This window comes from Callorhinus ursinus, unplaced genomic scaffold (genome assembly GCF_003265705.2).
Source record: "Callorhinus ursinus isolate GAN/ISIS: 27379988/994484 unplaced genomic scaffold, GSC_fseal_2.0 scaffold12, whole genome shotgun sequence".
Classification (NCBI taxonomy): domain Eukaryota; kingdom Metazoa; phylum Chordata; class Mammalia; order Carnivora; family Otariidae; genus Callorhinus; species Callorhinus ursinus.
The window spans coordinates 34788025-34801484 of NW_027397074.1; the positions used below are offsets into that span (position 1 = coordinate 34788025).

A 13460-nucleotide genomic window follows, 5' to 3' on the forward strand; every position below is an offset into this window, starting at 1 on the left:
GTCAGTGGGGCGTCTGCTTGAGATTATCCCTCTTCCCTCTCTGCCCCCCCCAACTGTGGAGAATCCCATATATATAGTCTCGAAACAGATGGTGACAGATTCCTCTTCTTCCTCTTCAGAAGCATTGGCTGCACTTTGCAGCTTCCTCTCATGATTCTACCCAGTGGTGTTCAAACTGAAAGCTGCTACTCTGGTCTCGCAGGGAGTGTAGCATGAATCTCGAAGAACTTGTGACAAATGAGAGGGGGAGCAACCCAGAGGAGGAGGAAGAAAAGGGAGTAGAGGATGGTAGGAAAGGGTAGTGGTGAGGATGGTGGATCAGGTTGGCTGAAGTTGCCAGTTATCCTGAAGCATTCACACGTACTCTAAACTTCCCTAATCACTTTTAGACACCTCCACACAACACCCTTGAAGTCTGAAATCAGTAGCTGAACTGTAGTTAAACCTGCAAGGTTCAGAAAATAATCAAAGAAGCCAGAATGAGACAACCCAGAGAGAAAAATCCCAGCAATTATCCTCAATCTGTCTTTCCTCAGTTTAAGATAAACTCTAATATACCTGAGGTGGGGTGCAGAAAGTCACACCCGAGGAAGCTGGGTCTTCTACTGCACTTTCCATCAAATTCCAAGGAAAAACAACGGGCAGGGTATGTTTTATTTTTTATTTTACCTTATTTTATTTTAAAAAGAGAATACCTCAAAGTTATTCTATTATAAAGGGACATGGCTGAACAGGTAGGAAACAGATTCCTCGCTGTGAGTTGTCCTGATGGCTTCCGCAAGGATCACGGAGATGTCGATCACCTGTATTTTGGAGCAATGCTTCATCTTATCCTCCTGAGGTATGGTATTGGGGACTACTACTGCTTCAAAGCATGTACTGTTGATGCGAGGAAGGCCGGGCCAGGAAAGATTCCGTGAGTCAAGATCGCATAAACTTTGGTGGCTCCAGCTGAGAGAAGTTTGTCAGCTGCATGACAGATTGTGCCACAGGTATCAGCCATGTCATCCACAAGGATAGCCACACGATCTCTCACGTCTCCCACTAGCACCATGCGGTCCACTTCATTGGCCTTCTTCCTTTCTTCGTGAATCAAGGCAGAGCCCACGTTCAACCTGTCTGTAATGGAGGTCCCTCTCTTAGCTCCACCGGCGTCTGGTGAGACAACAATGCAGCTCCTCCACTCAGAGATATTCTCCCTTATCCACTTCAGGACAGCTGGCTCCGCATACAAATTGTCTACTGGGATATCAAAAAAGCCCTGAATCTGAGAAGCATGTAAATCCATGGTGATGATATGATCTGCACCTGCTATAGACAGCATATTTGCCACAAGCTTGGCGGATATTGGGGCCCGGCTCTTCTGTTTCTTATCCTGCCCGGCATAAGGGAAGCATGGGATGACTGCAGTAACCCGGCTGGCTGAAGCGATCTTGCAGGCATTAGGCTGTCGTTGATTTCGCCACAACCACTCTGCACTATGTAGACATCCTGTCCTCGCACACTCTGGCCAATTTCCACGCAGGTCTCCTGGTTACTGAATTTCTTGGTGACCACCTTGCCTAGCTCCAGGCCCAGGCGGTCGGCGATTTTCTGAGATAAGTCCTGGTGCGAGCTGCCACCGAAGATTTTGATATTTGGCATTTTGGTCAATCACTCCAGGCACTCTTCGTCCAGGGATCACCGCTGCGGCCAGGATCCCAACTTACGTCAGACCATGGACTAACGAAGGACTTCCTGTTGTTACAGGGCGGTTACAGTCCCACTTCCAGCTGCGAGCTGCTCTACACTGAGCTCGGGTCTTTAGAAAAAAATTCCCGTTTGGCACCCGCTTCACACTTTTAAACTAAAAAAATCAAGTCCTTCTTCAGTTCATGGATTTTTTTTTCTTCTATTGGTGCCTGTAGTAGTTTCCTAGGGCTGCAAAACAAATTGAAACACATAAAAATGTAAAAGTTTTGCAGCGTAAAAGATGTTTACGTTTAAAAGGGAAGTTACAGACTGGAGAAAATGTCTAAAATATATTTTAGGCAGAGTTCTTTCCAATCGAGTGAGGAAAAAGATGACCAAAACAGTTTGGAAGTAGTATAAATAGAAAATTCCCAGGGGTGGGGGGGGAGGGTGTGTAGGGGAGGAAGTAATAAACATATGAAAAAATGCTAGTAATCAGGAAAATGCCAATCATTTTCACACATCAGGTGGGCCAAAACTGTAAGATAGATAATTCCTCTATTGTAATAGAATGTGTAAGTGTGTAAATTTTGCAAGGGAAATTTTGACTGGATGTATCTACTTTTAGGAATCTACTCAATAGAAATATTCACAGATATCCCCAAAATCCCAAAATATAATGATAATGTTATTTATTGCTGTATTAATTCATTCTGTCAATATTTCCTGAGGTATTCTGTGTGTCAAGTGTTGTACCATTTACAGAATACAAGATGGTGCTTGACAAATAGTAATCTCTCTAGAATTATAATAGCAAAATCTGGAAACTAATAAATGTCCATCAATCGGTAACTTATCATGTAATGTATTATCATATAATGTAAATTATCAAATAAGCAGCCACTAAAGAAACTGACTTATGTGTAGTCATATGGAAATATCCCCAAGATATTTCTAAATGTAAAAAACCCAGTCAAAAAGATATGCATAATATGAAATTTATGTATTTAATAGTAAGCAATAGTCAAAACATCAAATCATTGTGGAGGTTCTTTTTATTATGATTATCTTTGGAGAGGGGAATAGGTTGCTGGGAGTTTGGGATGAAGGAGGACTGTCACGTTTTATTGCCATCTATCAACGTAGTATTTGAACTTCCATTACTTTTATAATTAAAAAAACACTAATAAAATATATAAGATGATTAAGTGTTAGCAAATTTTGAGTACATAGCTTCTAAAGTGCATTGCGAGTTAGAGTAATGGGGAAAGAAGTGGAAGGGACCACAGATACCAGGAATTTCAATAGCAAACTCTGTCATAAAAATAATGGAGGCATCATATATAGATCATACACTTTTATCCTGCTAATTGTGTGTCTGACATTGGGTTCTGAAACATTTTGATTTAGCCTAAAATCAAATAACCATTTTTTCGTATTTTGAAATTACTAAATAATTTGTCGAATACATTTTCACACCCCACTTTCAAGTTCCCCCACTGGATTGGGTTCACGGATGGGATAAGCTCAGGAATTGGATTAGGCAACAGAAATGGGTAAGATTTGGCAATATCTGTGAAACACATTACTTTGCTGGAAAAAAAAGTATTTATATTAAATGTGCTATTATTATAAAGCCATGTAAACAGCTATGTCAAAAAGACTAAATCAAAATGTCCTGCTGCTGATCCAGTCACATCTCTCCCCAACATCAACATCTCCGCAGTCCTCAATTCAGACTCTTCATGGTTGACAGTGCATGGTCAGCTCATATCTGTCCACAACCCTCCATTCATGTTCCTTCCTATCATAAAATCAGCAGAGCCATCTATACTATATAATTCTCATCCTCAGCCTGACTACATACAGTGATTTCTGAAGAAAATTCTGTGGCTTAATTTAGCAGCACTAAAAAGTACTTGCAGCTTCAATTAAAATGATTTTTCTCTTAGTGTTCTCAATGTGTCACACATTTTTCACTTTTTAAAGAAAAACAAAACAGACTTTTAAATAGACTTATTATTACCTAAATAGGACTGAATGCTAATGTAAACATTAAAAACACATAGTTGGTTGCATTTTCCTTGAGGTGTTAAGTAGGAGAAATTTTTGTCTTGCTGCTATTTTTGCTCCAAGTTCTGGCTGTTGCAACACCTCATAGTTCCAGGGATTTGTCTAAAATCATGAAATGTTAAAGATGGAAATGGCCTTCGAGACCTTCCAGTCCAACAACCCGATTGACAGACAGAGAGCCGAGGCCCAGAAAAATAAAGCAACTTGTCTGGGATCAAACAGCTAATTAAAGGCAGAGTGTGCACTAAAATATGGGATTCCTGAATTTCCAAATAGGGTTTTTCTCACTGTATCATTTTTTCTTTGAGGTTTATGAGAATGAAGGAAAAATTTAAAAGTCATGCAGAAAATTTTGCCTAAAAATGGTACTTTTTTATTATCAAACAGCTACAACAAAGAGCAAAGCCCCAAACCTGAGACTGGAAAATTCTTTAAAAAATTATTTCCTGAAAGAAATGAACGATTGGCAGTGTCGTGGAAATATCTTTATTACTCTGACATTTCTGTTATGTGAATCTATTGCAAGGGGATTTAGCTCCTGCTTACTTTGGTCTCTGTAGGTTGAGAAAGACATCTATCTTATCATTGGCTGTTTCGAACAGAAGTTACAGGTAGGAATAATGCCTATTGAAGAACACATTCTCTTTATTTAAGACAGCATCCCTTAATAAATTACTCTGGATAAATAAATTGTGGTATAGAGAAAATGCCTATCTTTCTCCTTCCCAAGGCAAGCATCTTTAAATGTCATCTCTACAGATCTGTGAGAATTGCTATATTTTGAAGGTCTTTTGAGTCAATACCCAGAATATATATATATATTACCTTGGAAATAGTTTCTTGCTTTACTGATTATTCTTTTACCCTTCCCAATTCCAACATAAATAATTCAAAGAGAGAGCCCTGATGCAGCTTGATCAGCTAAGGAGAAAAGAAATTCAGTCAATTCTTTTAGAAAGTGGAGAAAAACAGTTGTTGTATTTTAAGTAAAATAAATGCTTTCACTAAACATACTTGCAGTTGACAAAATGCTAGATGTTTAGGTGGCAATTATAGTTCTTTGATAAACTGTCAAATCTTGTCACAACACATGTTACAAACAAGGACAGATTTAGATGTCCTTTATGACAGCTTTGTGTAGGTTGAAAATGTTTGGCAGTTAATTTCAAACAAGGAACATATTTTTCTTTCCAGCAGTTATCTGCTTGTTTATTAGGAAGAGTTTCTTTGTGCCTTTAATCTTACTCATTTGACTCACAGTTCCAGATCGTTATTGTAACATTACCTTACCTCATTTATTTTGCTCATAATAATTATCCACAATACTCTGAGAAAATTTCCCACAGAGCTTTACATTGGTAGAAATGCTTTAAAGTTTGTTTTGTAATTTTTTACAATTAAAGTTGACTACTGTGTGCGTTTACTGAGCTTTTAGTTGGAAATCTGTCATTTTATACAATAGATGTGAAGATAGTGATTAGGTAAACAAAGCTGAGTGAAACAAATAGGAGAAAAGGAGAAAATTTTCTGATTCAGAAATGTCACTTTAATTCGGAGGGTATTATTGTAGACTCATCAGGGTATTTTTGAAACACTTTCAAATTTAAAAAAAATTCTGGAGAACTTGAAAATCCTAGTATGAAATAATAATCATGGAACAAAAATGATGTTACTTGTGCTAATATATAATTGCAATGATAGATGAAGCAGTATATGGAGAGGTTCCATAATTAGTAAATTGCAAATGAGAAATATCTCCCTAATATTTATGTGAAATATTTTAAAGTCTTTTAAAGCAGGTTTTGATGATAGATCTTTCTCTTCTTGTGTAGAATATTAGTTTCATGAAATTAGTGAAAAGATACTCATGTTAATTACATTTTGACAAAACACAAGGTCCATTGATGCTATTCAAACCTATTTTAAAGACATTTTATTTTTTTTCTTTTCAATTGTGACCATTTATTTAATCCTCATAATGAACATTAAGACCAATTGTCCATTCACATAAGTGGAAAATGAGTGAGGTGTGGTTTGGAATGAATGGTTCAGTGGTTCTCAAACTTGAAGGACGTTAGGATCTCCAGGAGGGATTGTTAGAATATACATTCCTGAGCCCTGTCCCCACAGTTCTTGATCAGTAGGTCTGGGATGGAGCCATAGGCTTTGTGTTTCTACTAAGATACCAGGTAATGCTAATGCTGCCCTTCTGGTGACCACACTTTTGAGAGCCACTGGTTTAGTTCATTGACATTTATTTTGCCATTTGGGAAAATCAAAGGTATAGTTGATTTTTTTCTCTTTGACTCATTTCTCTAGCCCTTGTGGATGTGGCATTTTTATTTTGCTTCTAGATTTTCTCTCTTCATACCCTTATTTTCTGTGTATGAATTTTGTTTTCAAATATCACATAATTCTATAAGAACTAGAAACATACACACTTCAACTTAAAATACCTGTATTATGTTTCAGAAATATTTTGACAAGTCCATGTAGAATATGAACTCTTATTATTTTGGGGATTTAAAAAAATCCATTGGGGGGAAATCGGAGGGGGAGACGGACCATGAGAGACTATGGACTCTGAGAAACAAACTGAGGGTTCTAGAGGGGAGGGGTGGGTAGGTGGATGGGTTAGCCTGGTGATGGGTATTAAAGAGGGCACGTACTGCATGGAGCACTGGGTGTCAGAAGCAATGAATCATGAACACTACATCAAAAACTAATGATGTCATGTATGGTGATTAACATAACATAATAAAATAAAATTTAAAAAAATCCATTGGGCATTTGAACATCTAAAAACCAATTTCTACCTATTAGCCTTGTAAAAATAGGGTGAAAACTAAAAGGCTCCCCTATTTCTTATTCAATTTTCCCTCCTGAGTTTCTTACAGTATTTGCCATGAGAAAGATCTTTTTGTCATACTCCGAAGACCACTTGGCTCTCATAAAGACACTAAGCATTGTATAGGGTAAATATCTGCCAGTTTGATTTGATGTTGCCTCTTGGGAGGAAATCATTGTGTATCAGCTTATTAAAAAAAAATTAAGCAAAAACAAAAGAATTTCTCCATCAGATATGTGTTAGAATGAGCAAAACCTTAAGGCCTCCACATTGTTCTTCCTCAAGGGTATCTTGGCTTTTCTTATCCTTTCAGACTCGCACTCAAGTTTTAGAATCAGCTTTCAAGTTCCACTAAAATTTTTGTTAGATTTTTTGGAATTGCATTAAATCTATGAATCAGTTTGGGGGAAAATTGACTTTATAATACTGAGTTTTCCAATGCATGAACATACTATTTCTTTCCATTTAATTACTCTTTAAAATGAAACTAAATTTTCATAATTTTTATGTAGAAGTCTTTCCTTATAAATATCTTTCTGTATTTTTTTAGATATTTCCAGATACTTAATTTTTACATGATTTCATTGGTATTTATTGAAAATTGTTTTTTTCTAACCTTTACATAGGAAGATACTTGATATTCTAAATATTGCATCCATTATTAAAATTTATTTGTGAGTTTTAACAGTTTCTCTAGAAGCCATTATATCACCTAGAAATAAATGGCAATGATGGCTCTTCTCTCTGTTCCTTGTACTTCTCCCCTGTCTGGCCTTTCACCGGTGGTTAAAATCCTCTGAAGTCAGATTGACTAGAAGTAGTGACAGTGGTCATTCTTGCCTTTTTCCAAATCTCAAAAGGAAAGACCTTTAATATCTTACCATTATGAATGATGTTTGTGTTGCATTTTTAAAAAAATATTTTATTTATTTGACAGAGAGAGAGACACAGTGAGAGAGGGAACATAAGCAGGGGGAGGGGAGAAGGAGAAGCAGGCCTCCTGCTGAGCAGGGAGCCTGATGCGGGGCTAGATCCCAGGACCCTGGGATCATGACCTGAGCTGAAGGCAGACACTTAAAGACTGAGCCACCCAGGCACCCTGTGTGTTGCATTTTATCAGAAAATACTCTACTAGATTAAGAAAGTCTTTTCTATTATTAGTTTGCTGAAAGTTTCTGTTTTTTGTTTTCTTTTCTTTAATCAAGAAAGGGACTTGAACTATGTCAAATGCTTTTCCTGCATCTTTTGAGATTATAATATGATTTTCCTGTGTTTAACTTCTTAATATGGTAAATTACAGTGATTTCTTTTCTAATGTTAAACCAACCTTACATCCATGGGATAAACACAATTTAATCATGTTATATTATCTTTTTAATATATTGCTTGATTTAGTTAGCTAATAGTTTAATTAGAATTTGTCATGTATCTTTATGAGAGAATTTGGTCCATAATTTTCTAGTCTTTACTTATTGAGTTGAGAAAATAAGATTATGCTAGCTATGTATGAGTTGGAAAGTATTTCATCTTTTTCTGTCATATGGAAATTTGTATAAGTTATGACATGTGGAACTGGGCCAAAATATTTTTGACTACTTATTCAATTTCTCTAATGGTTATCTGTTATATTCAGGTTATAGTTTATTGGTTATATTCAGGATTTCTACTTTTTTGTCAGTTTTATTAAGTTTTTTTAAACAACAGTCCTATTTCATCTTAATTTTCAAATTTACTGACTTGATGTTTTCCATAATATCCTTTTACTGTATTTTTAGTATCTGCAGCAGCTTTAATATGATTCCCTTTGTCATTTCTAGTATTAAGCTTTTGTAACTATTCTTGTTCTTTTTGATCGATTTCATCAGAAGTCTATTAATTTTATCAGTCTTTCCAAAAAACTAATGTTTGAAATTGTTGATGCACTCCCCACTGGCTGCTTGTTTTAAACTTTGTTGACTTTAAGATTATTTTTATTATTTCATTTCATCCCTTCTTTGTGTTTATTTTGGTGTTCTTTTTTTAAACTTCATAAGATGAATGCTTAGCTTATTATTAATATTTAAAGCTATATTTTTTCTAAGTCGTGTTTTGACTGAAGATTTGTGTGTAATTTTTTAAAAAAAACTTATTTATTTGGGAGAGAAAGAGAGTGTGCGTGACAGCAAGTGGTGGGAGAGGGAGAGGGACAAGCAGACTCTGTGCTGAGTGTGGAGCCCAGTGGGGGGCCGGATCTCACAAGCCTGAGATCATGATACCAGGTGGCTCTGTGTGTAATTTTTCATAGTATTTCCGTGGATGTTCAGGGAAAATTATTTCTCAATTTTAATGGCAATTTCTTCTTTGTTCAGGGGTTAATTTTTTGATTAACAAATGTATAGGAGGGGCACCTGGGTGGCTTAGTTGTTGGGCGTCTGCCTTCGGCTCAGGTCATGATCCCAGGGTCCTGGGATCGAGTCCCGCATCGTGCTCCCTGCTCAGCAGGGAGCCTGCTTCTCCCTCTCTCTCTGCCTGTCTCTCTGCCTACTTGTGCTCTCTCTCTATCTCTGTCAAATAAATAAATAAAATCTTAAAAAAATTTTTTTTTAAAAATTAAAAAAAATGTATAGGAAATTTTGATATCTTGTTGTTTATGGCTTCTAGCTTAATTGCACTATTTAATTTAAGTGTGATTTAAGTCTTTTGAAATTTGCTGAAACATTTTTGTGATCCTAAGTGGTAACTTTTCATAAATATTCCATGTGTGCTTATATGTACTCTGGAGTGGTTAGGTACACACATATTAGATGTGGTTTGTTTGCGATGTTATTTATGTCTTCTATATCTCTACTGATTTTTTTTTTTGGTCTATTTCATAAAATACAAAGAGAAATACGTTAAAATTCCAACAGTGATTGTTGGTATATATCTGTATCTTTTATAAATCTTTTATTTTTCTATATTTTGAGGCTTATTGGTTATCTTACAAATTTGTTGTAACTTTTTGATGAATTAAGATATCATTTTAAAGTATAACTGTTTTTTCAGTAAGGCTTTTGCCTTGAATTCTATTTTGTCCGATGGTAATATAATTATGTTAGCTATCTTTTGAATAGTATTTGGTTTAGCCTTACTGTATGTTTATGTATTAGTGGTGTTGCTAATAAATGCCATTTAACTTCATGTCCTTTAACTTGATTTATCCTTTCCTGACACGGAGTAGCCAGGTATTATCATTTTCCTTCCTTCCTTTTCTTTACTTCCACAATCACATTATTATTGTTGTTTATATAATCAGTATTCATTTAGGTGTATCTATCTACATATTACTCTCTTTGCCCCTCTTTTATTCTTGAATCTTAAGTTTCCATTTGGAATAACTTGCCTTCTGTTTAAAGTACATCCTTACAAATTTTCAGGATACTGCTGGTGAAAAATTCTCATTTTTCTTTGGTGTGATATCTTCATTTTACCCACATTCTTGAAAGATATTTGTGCTAGGTATACAGTTCCAGGTTGTCAGGTATTTTCTTTCAATGCATTGAGGCCATCATTTTCACTTTCTCTGGATTTTGCTGTGTTTAGAACTCAGCCTCCTTTGAAGTTACTCCTTTGAAGGTAATACATTTTTTCCTTCTAGCTGCTTTTTAAGATTTTCCTTCCTTCCTTCCTTCCTTTCTTCTCTTTCTTTTCTTTCTTTCTTTCTTTCTTTCTTTCTTTCTTTCTTTCTTTCTTTCGATACAGGTTCACTGTTACAAGTCTAGGTATGCAATTTTTTAAAGTAATTGCATGTTTGAGATCCATTTGGTTTCTTGAATCTGTGGATTGGTGTTTTTCCTGGGTGGTAGAAAAAAATTCTTCTTACTTTTCTTTAAATATTAACCCTGTCCAATTCTCTTACTATTGAAACTCTAATGAAACTTAAAATATACCTCTCATTCAATTTTCCATGAACCTCTCTTTTATAGCTTTTTTTAAAAAAAGTGTTTTGTTTTGTTTTGTTTTCCAATGCTGGATTCTGAATCCCTTCTTCAGACCTATCTTCCAGTTTACTTACTCTTTGTTTTTTAATCTGGGTCTATTATGCTATAAAAACAGTAGATTGAAGTCATTTTTTAAAATATTGTTTTAGAGCAGTTTTAAGTTAAAAAAATGAGAAGAAGGTAAAGATTGTGAGGATGTGTGGGCCTAGCCTCCCTGATTATCAGCACCACTCACCAGAATGACACTTTGTTTTTAAGTGAAGGTTGAACCTACACTGACACGCCATCATCACTCAAACTCCGTAGTTTACCTTAGGGTTCACTCTTGATGTTGTCCATTCCATAGGTTTGGACAAATGCATAATGACACGTATCTATCATGATAATATTATAAAGAATATTTTCACTGCCCCCAAATCTTCAGTATTTTGCCTATTTGTCTCTCTTCTCCCTCACAACAGACATCCACTGATCTTTTTAGTGTCTCCACATTTTTACCTTTTCCAGAATGTCATATTGTTAGAATCATACAGTATGTAGCCTTTTTAGATTGGCTTTTTTCTCTTATTAATATACATTAAAATTTTTTTCACATCTTTCCATGGCTTGATAGCTCATTTCTTTTTGGTGTTAAATGATATTCCATTGTTGGGATAGGCCACAGTCTATTTATCCATTCATGTACTGAAGGACATTTTGGTTCCTTCCATGCTTTGGCAATTATGAATAAATCTGCTATAAACATCCATGTGGAGGTTTTCGTGTAGGCATAAAGTTTCAACTCCTTTGGGTAAATACCAAGGAGTGTGATTTCTGGGTCATATGGTATGAGTGGGTAGAGTTTTATAAGAAACTGCCAAACTGTCATCCAAAGTGGCTGTACCATTTCGCATTCCCACCATCAATGCATAAAAGTTCCTGTTGCTCCACATCCTCACCAGAATTTGGTATTGCCAGTGTTCTAGATTTTGGCCACTCTAACAGGTGTGTATATCTATGGAGTTTTCAATTTTAGTTATTGTATTTCTCATTTGAAAACCTTTGTTTAGTTTTGTTTTCAATTCTAGAGGGGCAGTTTTTAGAGTTTTGTTCTCTGAAACTATCTTCACACTTGTTCTTCTATCAATCTAATTTTTTAAACCTAGTAAGATGGGTGTGTCATGAGATGTATCTGGTAACTCCAATGTATGAAGTTTTTTGAATCTATATCTGCTGTCTATTTTTCTTGCTCCTGTTGGCTTTTTTCTTTTGTGCTTGTTTATGTTTAACTATGTACCCTCACGACATATGAAATTTTATATGAGGAAATTTCTTGAAGTCTAGAATGAAAGTTTCTTCTTCCAGAAAGAATTTGTTTCTGGCTCCTGCATGGAGCTGCTATTAGTTTGGGACCACCTGAAACCATCTGAAGCACTCAAGTTTCCCTGGACTATCCAGAGGATATAACAACTTCTCAAGGATCCCCTCCTCTCAACCCTTTCCACCATCTTTCTAACAGTATTCTCTGCTGTCCATTCTGTTCACAACAATGGACATCCCTCTCTACTATGGACCGTGGTCGCAGGTTGACTTCTGGTTCACAATTATTCTGAAGATAGAAAGCTTTTGGGTCCAATTTAATGAGTAGAAGGTCTCCTATGAGACTCCTCCCCTTGGGCAGGCCCTGGGCCTTAGCTTCCATCACTCTTGATCCATGAAGTCTATAAAACTGAAACCCACAGATAATGATAGCTAGTCTTAGCTCTTGAATCAGGAAGTTAGGATGAGTCTGCGCTCAGATTCTCTCCCTGAGGGCAGAATGGTAGATGCAGCAAGCAGCAATTGCCACTGACAAAGAACACCTGTCCTGGGGGGGAAAGCCATCTCAGGAAGATTAGTGGTAGCAGAGGCTGCACCATGGTAGCTGATGCAGAGGCTGGAGTGGACAAATCTGCAGGATCTTGTATAAGTAACAGAAACCTGTACTCTGAGGAGTTATCAGAAATAGCTGTTGGATGCTTTCGGACAGGGCTAATTTTTGGATTTAGCTAGTGTAAGCTTGTGACGTTGTTGTATTTACAGTCCTGACGTGGCTTTCCCATGTCTGCTAGGGCCTTTAAAATCAAGGTTATAATTACATTTCTGATCAACTCACAGTTGGTGATAAGAGAGACTAAAGGCATATAATGAATGTATATTCTATATACTAACTTCTAGTAATTTGTCTTTTTAAATGTTACTTGCAATTGTTGACTTTAGCAGTTTACTTCACCAACAGTCACTTTTTGTGTAAATACATTCTGCTTCATATCCTTATATGTTAATTTACTTCTTATCAATTCAATTCATGAGCTCTCATTTCAAATAAACTACAATGAAAAACAAGAAACAGCTTATTAGTGTCAATCTGTTTTCCTCCTTTCATAGACATAAGAAAAGAGATTTTGCCAGTGGATAAATGAATTTATGACAATAAGCTATTATTTTATATCTTGAAAATTATATATATTTTTAAAGCCATGTTTTATTTTCATTAACTTTGGAGGGTCCTGCTCTGTGTTTGGAGCCTAGAAAAATAGTGATTAATGATGTTTCCCAGTATGAGGAGTAGAATGGAAATGGTTGATTTCTCATTTCCTGTATATTTAATCCAACTGCAGGGAGGCAGTTTGATGTTACAAATTGGCCCAGAGGTTCTGGGGCCAGACTGCCTGCGTGTGAATCTTACCTCAATAGCATCATATCTGGGTGGTTTTGGACAAATCATTTAACATATATTTGCCAAAGTTTCCTCTTCTATAAAATGGATAACAACAATAGTACCAAGACTTCTCAAGACTGTGAGGATTAAATAAGTAGAGGAAATATAAACCATTAATAATAGTGCCTTATATTCTATCTGTATATCACACGTACTTTATCAATGTTAG

At 36.0% G+C, this 13460-nt stretch overlaps 1 protein-coding gene across 1 annotated transcript; it reads right to left on the bottom strand.

Moving 5' to 3' along the window:
• Positions 1-652: 652 nt before the first annotated feature.
• Positions 653-1732, bottom strand: PRPS1L1 (phosphoribosyl pyrophosphate synthetase 1 like 1). The gene is given in 3 exon segments (XM_025873292.2): positions 653-892; positions 895-1446; positions 1449-1732. Coding segments are annotated over 3 exon segments (930 nt in total). The 5' UTR covers positions 1645-1732; the 3' UTR covers positions 653-710.
• Between the last annotated feature and the right edge of the window lie 11728 nt (positions 1733-13460).